This window comes from Culex pipiens, chromosome 2 (assembly GCF_016801865.2).
Source record: "Culex pipiens pallens isolate TS chromosome 2, TS_CPP_V2, whole genome shotgun sequence".
NCBI classification, from domain to species: Eukaryota; Metazoa; Arthropoda; class Insecta; order Diptera; family Culicidae; genus Culex; species Culex pipiens.
The window spans coordinates 164,082,976-164,102,359 of record NC_068938.1 but is presented as its reverse complement, the minus strand read 5'-3'; the positions used below and the strand labels follow the sequence as shown (position 1 = coordinate 164,102,359).

At 38.7% G+C, this 19,384-nt stretch overlaps 1 protein-coding gene across 2 annotated transcripts; it reads left to right on the top strand.

Annotated features, from left to right (window-relative positions):
- Positions 1-1,516: 1,516 nt before the first annotated feature.
- Positions 1,517-19,029, top strand: LOC120418439 (cyclic nucleotide-gated cation channel beta-3). 2 transcript variants are annotated; one of them, XM_039580847.1, is made up of 6 exons: positions 1,517-1,657; positions 5,698-6,647; positions 9,820-9,992; positions 10,054-10,589; positions 10,673-10,757; positions 17,456-19,029. In XM_039580847.1, the coding sequence occupies exons 2-6, from the start codon at positions 5,770-5,772 to the stop codon at positions 18,712-18,714; spliced, it is 2,931 nt and encodes a 976-aa protein (XP_039436781.1). In that variant the 5' UTR covers positions 1,517-1,657; positions 5,698-5,769; the 3' UTR covers positions 18,715-19,029. The 2 variants fall into 2 exon arrangements, with proteins under 2 accessions (XP_039436781.1, XP_052564056.1); XM_052708096.1 differs by lacking the exon at positions 1,517-1,657 and having other exon boundaries at positions 5,554-6,647.
- The last annotated feature ends 355 nt before the right edge of the window (positions 19,030-19,384 follow it).

Sequence of the window (19,384 nt, the reverse complement as noted above, 5' to 3'; positions counted from 1 at the left end):
ATTTTCAAGAACTTCAAAAAATCACATAAACAAACTGAAACAAAGAAACTTCAAGAAAATAATTTAATTTAATTTATAATTTACTTAGTTTATAAATAAAAGAAATACAAAACATTTCGAAATGCGGCATGGCTTATTTACAAATTGGGTACTAAAGCCCTATGTAAATTTTTATGTACAACGGTAAAAAACACGATTAAAAACCATTTCTAATCACTTTTTTTATTTTAATGCAAAAAAAATAAAATTGACAAGACAACATTTTTTCGATTCATAAGCTATGGTCCCCTTAGAACGAGCTGTCAAGTAGGACCTTTTCTGTCAAGAAGGACCATGAAGTTATTTTTTTTTAAATTCAATTAAAAATCCATTTTAAATCCTTTGTGGTCGTTCAAAGGGTCGTTGTTCTCAGAAAAATAAGCTTTATCGTTATGAGCAATGATATCACAAATTTAATTTTTTTTGCGCCTCTTCCCATGGTGCTCTATATGAGAAAACACTTTTTTTTTTGAAAAACTCAATTTTCACAGATAGAGTATTTTGAATCGAACATATTCTTACTCAGGAGGGTATGTTTTAATTGAAAAGTTTTACTAAACTCTATCAATACAACAGTAAAATTTCAATTTTGCATTAACCCCTTCCCGCCCAAATCGAGATTTTTTACGTTTTTTTTGGTGAAACCATTACTCGTTACTGGATCGACCAATTTGGATGAAATTTCAATAGTAATAAGCTAACATTCTTTTTAAACTAACAAAGATTGAACATGCTTCCAGAGAAATTTAATTTTGAAGACAAAAGTTAGTGGTGCTCTGGAGTAACCATGGGCGTTAGAGGGTTAATAATATTGTCATTTGGAGATTGTCATAAAAGTAATTGGAAATTATATTTTAAAATTAAAATCTATCTCAAAATCAAGCAAATTATTCTATGAATTTGACAGTAAAATCGAGCTTTAATGTTATGGAAATCGGCTAATATTCACATTTATCCAGTTTTCAGAAAAAAAAACAATACTGACAAGAAACTATATTTCATGAAGTATTTTGAAAGATGATACATTATGGCTTATTTTGTAATGATCAACCTATCGAGAAATTAAAAGTGAGAATGTGTGCGTGCAACATGGAGTTAATCTTTTCAAAGAGTCATGGTAATCTTCACAGCAAATTCACAGAATGTTTAACTCCATGTTGTACACACTCTCACTTTTAATTTCTCGATACGCTGTATACCACAACCTTGAGTCACGTTTCGATTCTTGAATTTTCAATTAATAATTCCGCGACAGTGCAAGGACCTTTGCACAGCAAAAAATATTAATATTAATGTCACGTTCCGCGCAGGTCCCGCACAGACTGACTGTTGGTAAACAAACCCAACCACGTTGCACGTGTACCTGTTGCTGCCGCCACGTGCTCCGCATCATTCCGGAGAGGAGTGTGACTATGTATGCGGGAAGAAGGACCTCTAAGGACATGCGCTCCAGCTCAATCGGCATCTCCGACGTTTTATCTTATTCGCAGTAATAAAGAATAGCCCATTTAGGATGTCATAATACTCAGTTTAGTCTAGTGAAAAAGCTTTTCCTCGCGAAAATTAGGCTAGGTTTTGGTCGGTTCAGCGGTTCAATGTGTTAGTTAGTGTTTTACGTGTAAGTGAATGTAAATATTTCTAGAAATAATGCAACATTTAGCGAATAATCTCAAATGCAGAAAATCACACCCCTTTCACGATTGCCAATCAATACGGAAATGGTTTCCCAAACGCAGAACAAAGGCAATCGAGCGAAAAATGCAACTGAGTTTTCCATCGGAAAACGCCCCCCAATTGTGGTCGTAGAACTGTGAATACGAATTACGGAACGTCCAATTAGGCCGCACTAAAAGGTGGTGTAACCTGAAGGCAAATTTTGGTCGGAAAAAGCACGCGAGCTGTCTGTTGGATTTACTGGCGTTTTCCTTCATTTTTGTTGTTGTTGCCTTCAGTAAAAGGTTTACTGGAACAGCACCCAACCAACCACCCCCCAGGAATGGGAGGAAGAGTGGAAAATTGGAAAATATAGTCGGGTGGGCTAATGGGTGGTGTTAACTTCGTTGTTGGTTATGCTTCTTATGTTGGGAAATATTAAAAAGAGTTGAAATTTGTTGAAACTTTTTATTTTATTTTTATAATGTAGCCAAGGGTGGAAATTAGATTGTAACTATAGGAAAACTAGGCCACGACTAACTCAGGTTAAGGGTGCATGAGACACTTTTGGGTTATCTCAGGGTCGGCTGCGCTACGGTGATCAACAGAGGAGATCGCGGACAAGGACTTAAACGTTCACTTTTCTTTGTAGGTCGGGTTCAATAATTTAATAAATAGTAATTCGTTTTAAAGTGTTTTATTGTAAGTGTATGTGTGTGTGTGTGTGTGGTGGGGGGGGGTTTAGACGCTGCCGGTACGTACCGCTGCTACCTTAGCGACGACGACTTCTGGGCCGAATCCGTTCGGCCGGCGAGCGCTCGCGTACAGGTGGACACCGGTTCTCCGGAACAGTGTCGACGGTGGTGGTGGTGGTGGTGTAGAGCACGGCTGGAATCTCAGGCCTTCCCTCTTTGACGCAATCGGGTGACCTGGGACCTGCCCAATCCGGCCAACCCGAGAGGGGAAAACGCTCCTTGGGAATTAGGACCTTCCGGTCCGAGCGTGCTCCTTGGTGTTGATGGCCACCCTGGCCAGAGCAAAACGACGATCATTGACGGGTTAGGCGTAGCAGCTGGCTCCTCCGCTCTTACTGCTGCTAGGCCGAGAGTGTGCGATCGGGGTGTCGGACCAGCTTCCTGCTGACCGACAAAATGGCCGCAACACAAAAGGTCCTGTGGACGGGGAGTAGTGAGTGGACCAGCCGACTAATTTGAACTCTAGCCGCTGGCAATCGTTCATCTGCAGAGCCGTACTGCAGGGTTTTAGACGTACCTGAACGACGTAGGGTGCTTCGCGCACAATTTTCCACCTTCGCACTCACTACTTCAATTTACGCTCTACGTTAAAGCTTGTTGATCGCACACTTGCCTGGTTTGGAATAGACCGATGGCGGTCTTTCCAGATTCCTTTAAACCTCCGATGCCAGTGACACGACATGACGTCACAAAGGGAGGTCACACCACCCTCTGGAGTCATTCCATTTTCCACCCACCGGAGATGGATTCTGTAGTTTGTTATTCTTGTTGTTATTGGTCCCACCTTGTTGTTGTGTTGTATCAGTGTGTTAACAAATTGTGTTATTTCAATCCTTTTTGCATCAAATCCCTACTAGCTGGTTTATAATATTTTTAAATTCCCTGTTCCCCTACTAACCATAACCTCAAAGATTGTGAACGTTCGTATTTATTTATTTATTTATAAGTAAAGGAAACCTGTAACAACGGTTACAAGATTTTCGTAGTGTATCATTTTAAATTAAATGCATTGTAATAAGCGGTAAAGAAGGTCTGAAAATGAAAATCTAGAGAAAATGATGTTTTGAAAATGCCTTTGGAGAGATGTGGTGTATAGTTTTTCGACTGAATTGTTCAATAATTTTCATCGGCTTGTCTGTGGTATTAAATATAGCAAAACAATTTCGGAAATTATAATTTCGACTAAATTTAGCAATCTGGACCACATTGAAAAGAATGTTTCTATTTTGTATAAAATAACTTTTCAGAGGTGAGGAAGGCACCAACTATCTAAAGATAGGTGGACAAAAAAAAAACATGTTTGAAATCTTCTGCAATAATGTACGTTTTTTATGTATGAATATTTTTTTTTGCTATATTTTTAAACAAAAGCACACAGCGATTTCTCGGCAAACCAAAAGGGCTCCGATTTGGCTCAAATTTGGCATAGGACATCCTTGGCCAAAAACATTAAAACCTTTTTTTGCGATTAGGGTGGTCCTATCCAAAAAATAATTTTCTAAAAATTAAAAAAAACGGAATTTGGTATATCGATCGAACTCAAAGTACCATGCGTCTTCATCGATATGAGTTTCCAGTACATTTAGCTGGAAACGCATGGTGCTTTATGTTCAATTAATGTACTGAAAAACGTTTTTTTTTTTCAAAAAAACATTTTTCAGAATCTTGTTAATCGATATTCAACATATTTTGATATGCTATTCATTAAACTTCCTAAAAAATCATAGAAACATATTTTGATTCGATAATTGATCACTAATCACCTTTCTGTTGAAACGTGATGAGTAGGACGGAAGCGGAAGCCGCGTAATCCTTAAAATTTGCCCCTGGCCGTAAAATTTTGTAAGCACCGTGAAATGCCACGAAATTTTAAATTGATAAATCGCTTCTCAGGAAATTAAAGCACTTTTTATTCTATTTCAAATACTTTACGAGATTTTTAACAAGCATTTCGGATATAGTTTCCAAACTAAACAAATATTGCTTGTCAGATTTAGTTCTATTTTTTAAAGATATTGTTCATTAAAATATTGTATGAAACGCAGAAATTGATTCAAAATTTCCAGTAAAAATTATTTATTCCTCAAAATTCCAAAAAGATTGTAAAAGAACATTATTAAACACTACAATGGAAGGAAACACAAAAAATATTTGTTGAGCATTTGTAATGTATTATAATTTTCTGCAATTATTAACTGCTTTTATGAGTTTTGCCTAAAATTTATTCAAATACTCGAATTTCTTTATAGTTGAACTAGGAAAACAAATAATGTTTTATATATTGTTAGTTTTATAACACTTGTTTTACTACTTCTTATCTCAATGAAATTAAATTAAATTTACTGAATCATAAATTTAAGTGACGGAAATTCTCCAAAAAAAATTCTTAATAAATCCAATGCATTTTTTTTTTCAAAATAATAATTTGTGTCAGGAGATTCTATCTGCTACTAACTTTTAAAACAATTTTCTGTTCATAATTACGCTAAAAGAGCTAATTTTTACATTTATTTTGAGTAGTTTTTAGAGTACCGTGAAATTGCTGTGAAATTCCAATGTTTTATAATTGGCGTGCCGCGAAATTTCGATTTTTTGCCGTGAAAAATCACTAGCCCTATTGATGAGCTAAAATTGGTTCAGTATGATTTAAAAAAATGTTTTGCGTAAATTGTAAAAAATAATGTGGATTCGTAGGAAAATTAATAAATCCCAAATCCAGTTTTCGGGAAAAATTGCTCAGTAATCAAGATAATGGAATGTTTTTTGTGCTGCTATTAAAGCTTGATTTTAAAAATATGACTTCTGAAAAGTTAAAAAATCTGATTATTTGAAAATGCAAGAAAATCATATATAATTTTGCTGTTAACAAGATTTTTTAATAAAGAAATAAAATGATGTTTAAATAATTTAGTTGAGTTACTCCTTCAATTCGAATGTTTGTTTTAGTAAGAAGCCAGCAGTAAAGCCAACTAGAAGTCATTCCACCACCTCCATTCCATACCTCTTAGCTCCTAGCTGAAGTGTCATGCAAACACAATTACGACCACAAATTTACTTCCAAACACGCGATTACTATTCACGACCGGTCGCCATCGTCGATTTTGAACGCGCTTGCGGTCAGCATTGAACAGACCTACCCGGCGAGGATGATACCAGTGACTCCGACTAATCACTTACTAAGTGCACATATACAGAGAGTGTCGTATTAATTTAGTCGCACGTTGCTTGCTGTTTTATCTATTCCCCACAGTTGGTCTGAGAACGTCGCGCTGAAAACGCGCGTGTGGCGAGTCGCGTGTCGCGTTGAAAAAACAACAACAGGATGTCCTCGACCGCTTGGGAGGACAACAAGTCTCGCTCGGAGACCCTTTTGTATCCGGAGAAAAATGGTAGATCGGCCAATGGGACTCGGTTCAACGGTGGTCCTGGGATATCCAGGAATGGGAGTCGTGATGAGAACAAGTTGCACAAAAGTTTGGAGGAAATCTCCAAGGACATTAAAGAGTTGGAAGACTTTATATCTGTAACGGAGGAGATATTGAAGCGGGAACGCGAGTACGATGAACAGTTGTACCGGCGGGAACGTCAACGGAAGGCATTTGAGCGGAGGATGCAACAGATTCGGAACAAGTGCAGTCCAACGAAGATGTGCTTCGGAAGAACCGATAGCTCCAAGGTAAAGTCACCGACCTTTAAGGTCAACATCACACAGAAACGCAGAATCAAAACCTTCAGTCCACGGAGTTACAAGTCCCGGTTGTACTTCCGGAACGGCAAGATAGGCTGTCTGGAAGCCGAGGAAGCCGTCTCGAACCTGAAGAGCACCCACGAGCTGGTAAAGCGGATCATCAACGATGAGAACAACATGTTGGTCAAATTAGAACACCAGCATTACACGATGAAGGAAGAGGATCAAAAGCAGCAGAAGTCACCACAGTCTCCGCAGGTCAAGGTCGGGTCACCGAAGCTGGTGGCGGTTGGAACTCCGCTGGAGACGCTCCAGGTGTGTGTCTCCGAGTCGGCAAGTTCGCTGTGTGATGAACCGTTCAAAGGAAGTGTTGGTAATGGTGAGGGAGGTGGAGGAGACATGGGTGGCGCAAGTGATGAACCGGGGGATAATGTGTCGAACGCGTCGGAACCGACCAAGGTGGATGACAACAGTGCGAGTAACGAGCGGATCATCGAGGACAGGGATGCCACGTGAGTTAAAACTTTTAATTTTTAGGATTTAGTTTTAAGTTTTGAAGATGTTTTAAATATTTTTATTATTTACTAACATAACAGTATGTTATGGAGACGCATAGTGATTTACGTGTTAACTATAAAAGCAAACGCATGGTTGATCTCTAAACATAATTTTGATATGAATTCAAAAGTAACTGCGACATTTCTTTTAGTATTTATAGAACTGTAGCAGATAATAGGGCCATTAGTATCTAAGATATTGCTACCGTAAACCGGGGTGACTTTGATAGGATTTCAATTTGCTTTTGGAATATTTTCCAACAGTTAAGGTTTTTCTCAAGATTATTATTTTTAAAACATGTACTGGGGTAGGCCACACAAAGTCCATGCCATACTTTGGAAAAAAAGTTTTTGCAATAGTGTCTAGAAAAATAGTTACTTTAAAAATTCCAAGTTTAAATTCCGGGGTGACTTTGATAGTCATAGTTTTTCTTGTTAAAATCATATTTAAGATGTTCAAACTTTATTTGTACCTTAAATGTACCATCAATAAAGTAGCTTATATAGTTTTTAAGAAAAAAAATCATTGTTTTTATTTAACTAAGTTCAAAAGCTTTTTAACAAAATACATATAAATTTTAGGTAAAATTGTTAAAAAGTCGGAATTTTGCCTGAAATTTGTAAAAACTAGTTTTGTTTATAACATTATCGATTTATATTGCATTTTATACTAAATTTGAAGCACGAATCACAGGTTTTCATATTTTACATGAAATATGTTCAACTGAAATTGCTTATAAATTTGAAGATGTTTTTTCAAAAACACATATTATTTATTATTTACAATATTATTTAACCTTCTCCTAGTGGAAAATTGTCCAATGAATCTGAAAATGCATTCCGTTTTCCGATTCAACATCATTTTCACTGAGAAAATCATGACACTTTGAGAAGTTTAAATTAATGACTTTCCTCAACATTGTCTTAACTATAGTTAACTAATTTTTTAAACACTTCAAAATTTTATGAAAAGTTCTTCTTGAGGTACTTTGAACACTTCTCTACCACAGTCAGTATGATTCTAAACCATTCCGTAAGTATTTTATTTGTACTCTTCATTTTGCGGAAAAATCGTGAACCTATCAAAGTCACCCCGGCTATCAAATTCACCCCGTTATACGGTACTAGAAAACAAAGGGCTGTTTGGATGAGACCAAAAAAAATATTTTATTCGAGGCATTTCAGCAACCACAGGTTCAATCTTTAATATCTTTTAGGCAATTTTATTTAAAAATTTCCCAATTTTTCGAAAAAAATATTTTTAGGACTGGACAATCATGGACATTATTTTGAAAAATTGACGTGAAGTAGGTCGAATAAAGAAGTTCATTTTTCGAGTGATTTTATATCCTTTCCTCATTGAGGTGAGGAAGGCAAAACTTAAGTCAAAATCTCGAGATTTTTTTTCCAAAAACCTTTTTTTTCAGCTCGGCGGCAATTTTTTGTCTCTGGCTCAAAACTTGCGGTTTTTTGTCCTCAAAACATATAAAAAAATCAGTAATTTAAAATTTAATTAAATGTGAAAAGTGATTTTTTTTTGGAAAAGGTGACTTAAAAATCGGCATTTTTTTTCGTGTGCCAGTTTTTTTTTCATAATAGTCATTGATGAGGATTATTCAGAAAAAAACACTGGCACACGGAAATTTTTCCGATTTTTACCTTCAACTTTGCCGAAGATACCAACCCATCAGGAAATTCTTTCAAAAGTTACAGATTTTCGAATATTTACATACCATTTTTGTATGGACAGTGTGGTGCCCGGAATATGGGACTTTTTCTCAAAACCTTGCTCCACAAGCTGAATATTGTTCATTGAGCTATTTTAGGACTCTGGCTCAAATATGAGCAAAATCGGTCAACATTAACCCATTGATACTCGAAGGTGAAGTTTGTATAAGCGTAATATTCAATGTTTGGCCCTTTTTAAATGTTAGTCTTGATTTAAAAATTTCCAAAATATTTTTTTCGAAGGGATCGGAAAATTTCACGAATGTTTCATGTTTCATCATTGAAAATCGGACCATTAGTTACTGAGATATCGACATTAGAAAATGGAGGGTTGTTTTGGTGAGACTTAGAAAACTTCAATTTTCCGGTTTCTTTTTCTTAACGCGGCTGTATCTCAGCAACCCGAGGTCCAATCTTCAATGTCTCTTAGACAATTTCATAGCAAATTTTCTGAACTTTTCAAAAAAAATATTTTTAGAAATGGTCACTCATGGTCACTATTTTAGAAAATCGAAAAAATGCAAATATTTCGCCAAAATCAAACGAAGATACCAAATTGATCAGGAAATTCACTCAAAAGTTACAGCTGTTTGAATATGTACGTACCATTTTTGTATGGACAGCTGCCAAAATTGTATGGAGACTTGTATGGGTGAAAAATGACACAAAACAGTTTATTTGGTCATAGGGAAGGCCCCCACAAAGTTTGAGCCAAATCAAAAAATACAAATAAAATCCATTTCCGGTTTTGGTAGAGAATTGCTCTACTGCGGAAATGTTTTCGCAAAATCTGCTCATCTGTGTTCCTAGTTTTTCTTTTTTTTTTGGGTGAAATTGTTCGAGACTATTTCAAAGATTCATTCTCCATAAATTCTAATTTTTCGAAATATCGTCATCTGAGGTGAATTTGGATAGCTGTTTCAGCAATTTTTTTGCATAAATACTGTTTTGTTTTTTTTATTGGTTATAATTCTTATTACTATCTAAATTTAAAGCTAAGATTCGAAATTTCTATTGAGTTCAACAATGTTTTAATTTTAATAGAAATGACTAATACAGTAGTATTAAGAAATGTATTTTCAAAAACATGCCATTGATTGCACTTTTTCTTTCTTTTCTTTTTTTTTTTTTTTAATTTAAAAATAAAGTTTAAACTATTGGGTTTTAAATGTCATAAACATGTACAATTTGGAAATCAAATTGCAGTTTATTTAATAATTTGTCTGTTTTCTTTTCAGATAAATTGATTATTTTTAACATTGCATTTTGCTTTTCCACTAGATTTTTTAAAAACGTGTCTTGCATAGACTGTTTAAACATCGGCTGTCTATTTCGTTTATTGATGATTCACTAGCATAAAATTCTAATAACGCAAAACTCATTCGACCTTCCCCTTTAGGAGCCCCCAACCAAACGCTAACGATTTCGTGACCGGGCGCCTGAGGCACCTGGCGAATCGATTTTCCGAGCGCACAAAACGGATGCGAAACAAGCTGGAAATACCGCCAACGCCCTCGAGCAGTGCCAGCGCCCCCTCGACCGCACCCTCCACCCAGAAGCACAACGTTGAATGTGGTTTTTTTTTGTAGTTGTGTGTAATTGTTGGTAGTAAAATTGTCTCTTATTTTTTTAGTACGAGCTATTCAGAACTCGGCGTTGACGCTCCAGTCGGCCACCGGAACCAACACCTGCACCCACCACTACTTCTGCCCGATATTCTGCGCGGGGACCAAAACCAACACCGTGCTCGACCCGCAGGGAAAGTTCTACATCTCGTGGCTGTTTATCGTATCGCTGTCGTTCCTGTACAACGCCTGGGTCATCCCGTTGCGATCGTCCTTTCCGTACCAAACTCCGGAGAACACAAAGTACTGGATCGCAGTGGACATTTGTGCCGACGTGATCTACCTGATTGATATTCTATTCGTGAAGCATCGGGTCATGTACCTGTTTGAAGGGTTCTGGGTAAAGGACACCGATCTCACCCGGAAGAACTACATGCGGAAGTTGCAGTTCAAAATGGATCTCCTGGCTCTTATGCCACTGGATTTGCTCTATCTGCAGTTTGGAACGGAACACGTGGTTTTTCGAGCGCCTCGACTGCTGAAAATTCAAAGTTTTTGGGAGTTCTTCAAACTGATGGATCGAGTGATCTCGTCACCGCACATGGTAAGTTTCAATGGTCAGACGATCGACATTGGCACGTCTCCCGTACAGTTGGTATTAATAGATGGTTCTCATTTGCATGCTAGATTCGTGTGGTCAAGACGCTCACCTATATGCTGTATATGATTCACCTGACGGCGTGCTCGTACTACGCGTACAGTGCTTATCAAGGTAAGTCGCTGTTGTTTGAGGGGTGAGAATTATTTATTTATTTTTTAAATAGATGGGATTGGTTTTTTTTAAATCGAATAGTGTCAAAAACAACATCTTCATCATGCTACTTTCAAAGCAGTTCGTCTGTTGTGTGCTATCTTGTGACAACGACCATTTAGTACTTTTCGAGAAAATTGATTTTTAAAGTTTGATGGTAAATAATTTCAAAACTATGAATGATGAACACTCCAAGTTGCAACTAATTCGTTCACACCAGTTAGAAGATGCAGTAAATTATGTAAACAAAAATCTGAAAAGCACGTGTCACAAGTGTGTTTTGAAAGTAAAATTGTACTACGTGTCACAATTGTGACATTGAGCGAATTAATCAGTATATTTAAAAAAAGATATGGAATACATTTTACAGGTTCAAACATATCTATAATTTTAACTTTTAAAAAGGTCTACAAATAGTATTTTTTCTTATTTTCTATTTTAGATCAATTTTTTTCAATATTTTTATTGAAAAGATAAGATAGTTTCGCAAAAGTTTCAATTTTTAACGTTGAAAATCGGACAGTCAGTTGAAAATTACAGGCTAATTTAAAAAAAAATACTCTTAAATGCTCCCCAATATTAATTCATTACACTTTTAGTTACAAAATATGGTTCTGACCCCGGAAAATCTCAAACTAAAATAAACCATTGCCGAGAAACAGCGATTTTCCAAAAAATTCTGATTTTGCGAAATAAAAAAACGGAAGAAGATCTGCTAAATGACCAGATGACAATGACAGTGGAAACGAGATGTCTTAGTAGGTCATGAATATGTTTACATTATGCTCGCTATAGCAACAGCTCTGTCAATTTCCGTGTGCTTTATGTCGCACAATCAAACTTTTTTTTAGTAAAATCGTTGTTTTTCGGGTGAGTTTTCAAAAAGCCGTATGAGCCATCGTGACCTCCGACATTAATTTGGTTTAACGTAAGTAGGTCGAAAATTGATGCCAAAAGAGCTTTGTTTACCAATGGCTCTTACATTGTCCGGGGAACACAACGCTGAAAAAATAAAAATAAATAACAGAAATAAGGAGTGGGTCAAAACCACATTTTAAATCTTTTAATGTTTAAAAATAATATTGGGGTGCATTTAAGGGCTAAATTTGTATTTTTATGGAATTCCTTGGAATATTTTCTATAAAATGCAAACTGAAGAAAGTATTTTGATATACCTAACAGTTATAAAGTTATGAGTAAAAGGCTGTTCAATATCGAACACTCAGTTCGATATGGAACAACCCTCCTGAAAATGCTTTTTTTTTTCAAGATTTATTTTTAAAAACCAAAAAACCCAAATAAAATCAAAAATTTACACCTAAATGTAGCTATTACTTGAAAACCGTACATTTTATAAAAACAAATGTTGAGTCCCTTCCGATTGCCAATTAGATTTTGCTTTTAAAAATGATTTTCAAAGATTTGTTGTCTAAATTTTTAATATTTTTCAAAAAATACTTTTTTTAAAATATCGTGTCTCTTAAACCAGATTTTGCACCATCAAGCACTATGGCTCTAAAGATGTCTTCTAAAGTTTCAGGCAAAATAAACTTATTTTATATTTTTTTCGAAAATAAAAAAAAACGTATTTTTATGTATGATTTCAACTTTTAGTCATAAAAGATAAAATCTAATAAAAATTGTCGTGTATTTTTTTTCTGATCATAACTAGAGGGTGTCAATTCTCGAATTTGGCCATTTCGCGGGAATTCCCGGGACCAGAGAGTTTTTTTTACTATGCCAACAGCGCAAAAAAAAAAAAAAAATGAATTCTGTTACAATTAATTCATACTTATTCTAAGAAATGTTAGTTTAAGTAGCCTAATTATTTTGAGGAACTATATCAACCTATTGATTTTTTTTTCTGAATCTGCAATTGCACAAGCATTTTAAGACTCAAAATTGTAGTTTTAAATGATTACGAATCTTAATTCGCACTGAGTGATATTTCAAAAGTTGCCCAAACTTGTTGCATGAACTTGTTATCTAATCAGAGATTTCATAATTTTGCTTCGATATTTATAAGTTTATAATTTCCCGGGAGTCTCGACCGAATTTCCCGGGAATCGAGAGGTCCAAAATGGTCGATTTCCCGGGAATTCCCGCTCGTCACCCTCTAATCATAACCTACAACTAAAAAAAACTAATCATAACCTACAACTTTGCCAAAGATACCAAATCGATCAGGAAATCCCTTCTCAAGATTCAGAATTTCATACATTTACAAAACCATTTTCTATGACCAATCCCCAACATTGTATGGAGCCTTGTCTAATCTAATCTAATCTAATCAGACCCTTGCGCAGCCAATCTTTCGAAGGGATCCTGGAGAGTGCCTTAGGTTAGATGACGCCTAGCACCCTTCTTGTCATTTATTAACATTTGTAGTGCGCCATTGCATTAGAATGCATTGAAACATCACAAGCGTTAAAGCGGCCAGGCCTACTGCGTAAAGCCGTATCGCAGAGATGATTCGTGATTGGGTTGAGTTTGAGCACTGAGTGTTCGAACAACAACACAATTCTGAATCGACAGGGGAGGAAGAAGCGTGGGTACTCCGGGACCCTCTGGGATGGGACATTGTATTTCCACGAATGCCCTGGACACTATTTGCCGTGGTTTTTTTTTATTCTAAACTTATTTTTATTAGGTCCTCTTAGGTGCTAAGACCAGGTTAGGACCGAGGATCGATCAACATATTAAATATACACATCAAAAACAACTCCTTACATTCCATACTTGGAGATCATGTAACTGACTAGGGTTACTTGGTCCAAGCGGGTCTTGCAGGTCTTGAACCTGCCGATGTACTCGGAGAAAATGCCCCACAACTCAGCCGAACTGTAGAGCACCTCCCCGGCTTCCTCCTCTGTGGCTCCACCGTCTCGGGAGCCACCGCGGCTGCTTCCTGCGGGTCGAGGGCGATCCTTCGAATTTCCGTCCGGAACTGCGTCCGGCAGCGGAGGAAACTCCGCTGGCGTGAACGCCGGAACTGCTGGATTCTGCTTCTCCGCCTTCCTTGCCGGCGGTTTCGGTTTCGACGCCTGCTGGCGCCGCTGGATGAAATCCGCACGCTTGGGGCAGCTGCGGTCCGTAGCTTCGTGGGCTCCAGAGCAGTTGGCACACCGCTTTGGCTGGGCTTCTTGGACTTCGCACTCGTCCGTCTTGTGGGGACCCCCACAGTTGTTGCACCTCCCCTTGAGGTGACAGTTCCTGGTTCCATGACCCAGCTGCAAGCAGTTCCTGCACTGGGTCACGTTCGGTCGCTTGTTCCGGTAGGCCTCTTACCGGATGTGAAATCTCCTCAAGCGCTTGATCTCACTCAGCTGCTTCAAGTTGGTGTACCCCTTGGGGAACGTAACAATGTACGGGGTTTCCTCTGACGAGGTGGACTCTCCCTTTCTCTTGATGGCGTGCACCTTCACAGCATCCAGGTTTTGCGATTCCTTGAGGTTCTTCTTGACGAATTCAGGTGAAGCCGGTGGAAGTCCTCTGACGACGACGCGGAGTTGCGCTCGCTTCGTTTCTCGTGGGTGTAGAACTCCACTTTGTTCGCAATCAAGTGGGCCCGCGCGGTCTCAAAACGCTCCTCGGAGGAACACAGCAATTTGATCCCAAACGGAGTTAGCTTGTAACTTGGCTTGGTTGTGCACGGCGACATTACACTCCTCAGCTTGGCGTAGCTCGTATTCTTTACCACCAGAGGTGGTGGTTTCTTGGCCACTGGAACCACTGGTACCGTTGGGACATCTCCTTTCCCGGCTTGTTTACCATTGTTGTTGTTGTTCTTCACCAGCGGGCTGAACTTGTTGTTGTTGAGAAGATGCTCCTCTTGGCCATTTCCGCTGATCGCTGATCTTCTTCCGCTTCCGCGTTCCGTTTACGGAACGAAACTCGTCCCCATCGGAGGATTCTTCCACCTCCATCCGTAAACACTTTGCCGCGCAATGAATACCAAAACACGTCTTCTTCTGTCAAGCTGAGGAACGAGACTGATTTGCCGTGGTTATAGCGCCACAACTCGCTCCCAACATTGTATGGAGACTAGTATGGAAAAACTAATTATGCTAAATCAATACTTTTAGACAAATGTTTTTTTTTTTTTGGGTCAAAGAACTCGAATTTGATGTTAAAAACAAGAAAAAACGAAACTTTTTTTTCGTGATTCGATTAACTGAACCATACGTGAGTCGTGTGGTGTTTGTTGAATCGATCGGAGAGTGAATCGACGCGCGCGAACCCGCGGGAAAGTGGTAGAAAGTTCTCGAAATCATTGAAAAAGGGGTCGTGGGGTGGCCAGAGAAGTTGGACCATCAGTCGTGTGGTGTTCGTTGAATCGATCGGAGAGTGAATCGACGCGCGCGAATCCGCGGGAAAGTGGTAGAAAGTTCTCGAAATCATTGAAAAAGGGGTCGTGGTGTGGCCAGAGAAGTTGGGCCATCAGTCGTGTGGTGTTCGTTGGATCGATCGAAGTGTGAATAGGCGCGCGTGAACCCGCGAGAAGATGATCGGAAAAGCATTGAAATAGAGATTCGCGTCGTTGAATTATATATTATATTTTCATTTCGTTTTGAAAGCCCATCCCATAGCATCGTTGCTCGGATGGCACGCCGGCGGTAAGAAGTTAAACATAATACGCGATTGAGGAATTGATAAGTCCTTCTCAAAGCGTCGCAACTCGGAAGGCAAAATCTTACAAAAATGAATCCTGATATATCCTAAATTGTACATCACCGAATAATACGTTGATTCAAAATTCATTTCGTTTTGAAAGTCCTTCCCAAAGCATCGTTGCTCGGATGGCACGCCGGCGGTGAGAAGTAAAAAATACGCGATTGATAAGACCTTCTCATAGCGTCGTAGCTCGGAAGGCAACGATTGTTTCACTTTCTGGTCATATCATCTACCAAGATGAATCCTGACCTTTCCTTTCCTTCCCCTACTAACACAATTCCCCCACTTCCCGTGATGCTTGAAGGAGATGCTGTGGATTCAACGGTCTCATGCGGTGTCAATAGGTATAGAGCGACAAACTCTGTGTCTGATGAGTCTGCAACTTCAACTATCGGACTAACATTCCTACCTTTGTTGAACTGCATCTCCTTGGGGGGGCGCCGGTATTGACTTAAAGCAGAGATCTTCAGGGGTTATACAGTGAGGATGATTAGCTCCCACTATTCATCTGTTGGTTCATTGTATAACTTCAGCTGATCCGTCAATAACGGAGTAGCAGCTCATTGGCAGTCAACCATGCTCATGCTCATGCTCATGCTCGATTAACTGAACCATACAAACCTTAAAATATATAATCGAATAATCGAACATCGGATAATCGAGGCTTCGGATCTGGGATGGGATAAACAAAGAGAAAAAAACCTATTGTCAAACTAAACCACTTTCAACATGGCCGCTTCTGTCAACCTAAACCAGTCCTTTCTTATGAGGAGAAAATGAGAAGTATTGTAATTTGAGTTTAAAAAAAAAATAAAACAATTTTAAATCAATTTCACAAATAATTGTAAATTGCATTAATAGATTGATTAAAATATTTTCAATTAAAAGGCATTTATTTCTATCGTACACCGAATGTCGACTTATCAACATTTTCATTTTAAAAAACTATACATTTCATGAACTGACGATTCTTTTGCCCATTTAAAACTATTGTTATTTTTTTTGCGCGTTACATAGAAATGTCATCTAGATTGAACATATTAAACCTGTGCTTCCCTTGAAATTAAATTGTTGCGTGAAGAAACATCGTAGAACTGGATTTAAAAAGATTTATTAACTTTCTTTGCGTAACGGGACAACGACAGGAGCAGATTTATAGATAAGAAAAAACTTCCCCTCCCATTTAATGACTTGCAGGCTTTTTAGGATTTTTTTTAGATTGAAGTAAGAAAACGCATTTAAATCATATTGCATTTTTCAAATCCAAATGAAAATTAAAAATTCTTAATATAAAAAACACATTAAAAATTGAAGAAGTGAACATTTTTTGACTCGTCGTGATCGTTTACCTCGAGCGTGACCTCGAGTCATCTTTGATTTGCCAACCATTTCTAGTGATTTGTATCCGGCAGCTCCTTATGAACGGATCCACCGTAAAACGATGGAACATAAACTCAGGATTCTCCACCCACGTCCAACCGCAAATTTTAACAGCCAAATTAAAAAAAAACCTGCGAGGAAAAACTAAACAACATTTCAACCAAAGAAAAAGTCATCCGCATGCTTGAGCACTGAGTTGAAAAACATCATCAAGAAAATTTGAATTGTCAAGCTATCTGAATCACAGATTGCTTGATATTTGTATTCGAACACGAATTTTCTTGCAAAAAAACAGAAGAAGAATACAAACGTAAACATTCAAAAAGAAGACTCTATCCAGCCGTCCCGTCCCAGCTTCGGATAATCGAGTCTGAACTGTATTTTGAAAAATCTTATATAAATTATATGTTAAAGTAATGTTAAATATAAAAAATCGGTTTTTGGAAATTTAATATCATAGGTAGGTCATAGCATTTGTTTTAATATAAATTGTCTTCATCATTATCTACAGCTTAGCTAAAGAAACGAAATCGTTCATAAAATCCTTTTTGTTTGTAAAAATGGATCGATCGAAAAGCTCATACAACCTACTTTTCCCCTTCCAGGTCTCGGCTCCAACCGGTGGGTCTTCAGCAACAAGGGCCACGCGTACGTGCGGTGCTTCGCATTCGCCACCAAAACGGCGACCTCGATCGGGAAGAACCCCAAACCGGAAAAGGAAGGCGAACTCCTGTTCATGACGGCCGCCTGGCTGATGGGGGTGTTTGTGTTTGCCCTGCTGATCGGTCAGATTCGGGACATTATCGCAACCGCCACGCGGTCCAAGTCGGAGTACAAACAGCTGGTCGATGAAACGCTCGAGTACATGCGTCAGTTGAACCTGCCGACGGATTTGCAACGGCGGGTTAAGATGTGGTTCACGTTTACTTGGGAGCAGCAGCGAAGTTTGGACGAAACGCACATTATGGATGCGCTGCCGGCTAATTTGAAGACCGATATTGCCATTTCGGTGCATATTCAGACGCTGTCTAAGGTTCAGTTGTTTGCTGATTGTGAGGAAGCGTTGTTGAGGGAGTTGGTGCTGAAGTTACGATCGGTTACGTTCCTACCTGGGGATTATGTGTGTCGCAAGGGAGAGGTTGGCAAGGAGATGTACATCGTGAAGACTGGACAGGTTCAGGTCATGGGAGGTCCTCGGAGTGATGTGGTGCTTGCGACCTTGTACGAAGGGTCTGTATTTGGGGAGATTAGCCTGCTTGCGATAAATGGAGCTGAAGGGAATCGTCGAACTGCTGATGTTCGATCGAAAGGGTTCTCGAACCTTTTTGTCCTATCAAAATCTGATCTTAACGAAGCCATTGTATACTACCCGAACGCACAAGCTATCCTGAAGAAACGTGCCAAGAGTTTGATGCGTAAGAACGCGGCCCGTGAAAAGGCCGAATCTCAGCAGAGTATCAACACCAACGACGCGGACACCGACGTGGTGATTAGCAACCCTGATCACACCACGTCGCCCAAGCTGCTGAAAACGGTCATCCAAGCGTTGCCGCGAGAGTCCGCAGCGGTTCAGCTGCTGACGCAGGGATTCAAGGGAGAGCTTGGGGTTAAGGCAAACGGAGTTGAACCCCCAAAAGCCGATGATGCAATTTCAACGCACAGCTTGGAAGTTCACACCACCCAGGTGCAGATCGAGAACGAGAAGAACGTCGATCTACCGTGCGATCTCATGTACAGTATTAAGAAGGAGCTGATGGACAACAACAGCTACATCAACTTGACTGACGCAGAAAAATACGAACTGCTGAATGAGCTTTCCAAAGAGTCCAAAGAAGATTACGATCAGAAGAGATCGCCCGTTTAAATGTTGAACGATGTTACACGTGCCACTAAACTCAACCCCTTGGAGCACTATGTTAATCTATTCTTCTAAGAGTCTAATAATTACGTGATTTCTCACTCTGTACTCTTCTGATAAATTACCAGTTGTGTTGAACGTTGTCTTTCTATAGCTGTTATAATCGGTACCCTTCGGCGTCATAAATAAATGTCAGGAGTGGCCTCATAAACCGATCAATGTCAATGCCGATATTGATCGCCGCGCCGAGAGAGTTACCTATATTTATGTACTTTAACATGTACGACCACAGGCTGGATGCAAATAAACGAAAAGAGTTGCAAATTATTTTTTTTTGTTTTTAACTTGTCTTGTTGCGAAAGTCCTTAAAACCAATTTTAACTGCGCCTCTTGATAAAATAAGATCATCGGTGTTTCCTTTAATGTTTAGGCGGGGCCAGGTAATGTCCAGTGACCTCGTAATTCGACCATCAGGTTCTCTGCTATTCTGAAATGGGTAATTTGAAGCAGCGCTATGGCTAATATCAATCACCTAAAACCCGGGTCTGAGCTATATCACAAAAAACGAAGTCTGATACAAACTAAAGTTTCCTATAATTTCACAGCCGGCCAATGGGTGTTGGATTGAATTAAAACAAAAAAATCTTGAGCCATGTGTAGTTCCTAATTTGCTATC

What these genes read in the sequence shown, in the direction of transcription:
- LOC120418439 (XM_039580847.1), top strand. Translation starts at nt 5,770, where the DNA reads ATGTCCTCGACCGCTTGGGAGGACAACAAGTCTCGCTCGGAGACCCTT. An exon ending in ATCGAGGACAGGGATGCCAC is followed by an intron (nt 6,648 to 9,819) that starts GTGAGTTAAAAC and finishes CTTCCCCTTTAG; the next exon opens with GAGCCCCCAACCAAACGCTA. An exon ending in TGATCTCGTCACCGCACATG is followed by an intron (nt 10,590 to 10,672) that starts GTAAGTTTCAAT and finishes TTTGCATGCTAG; the next exon opens with ATTCGTGTGGTCAAGACGCT.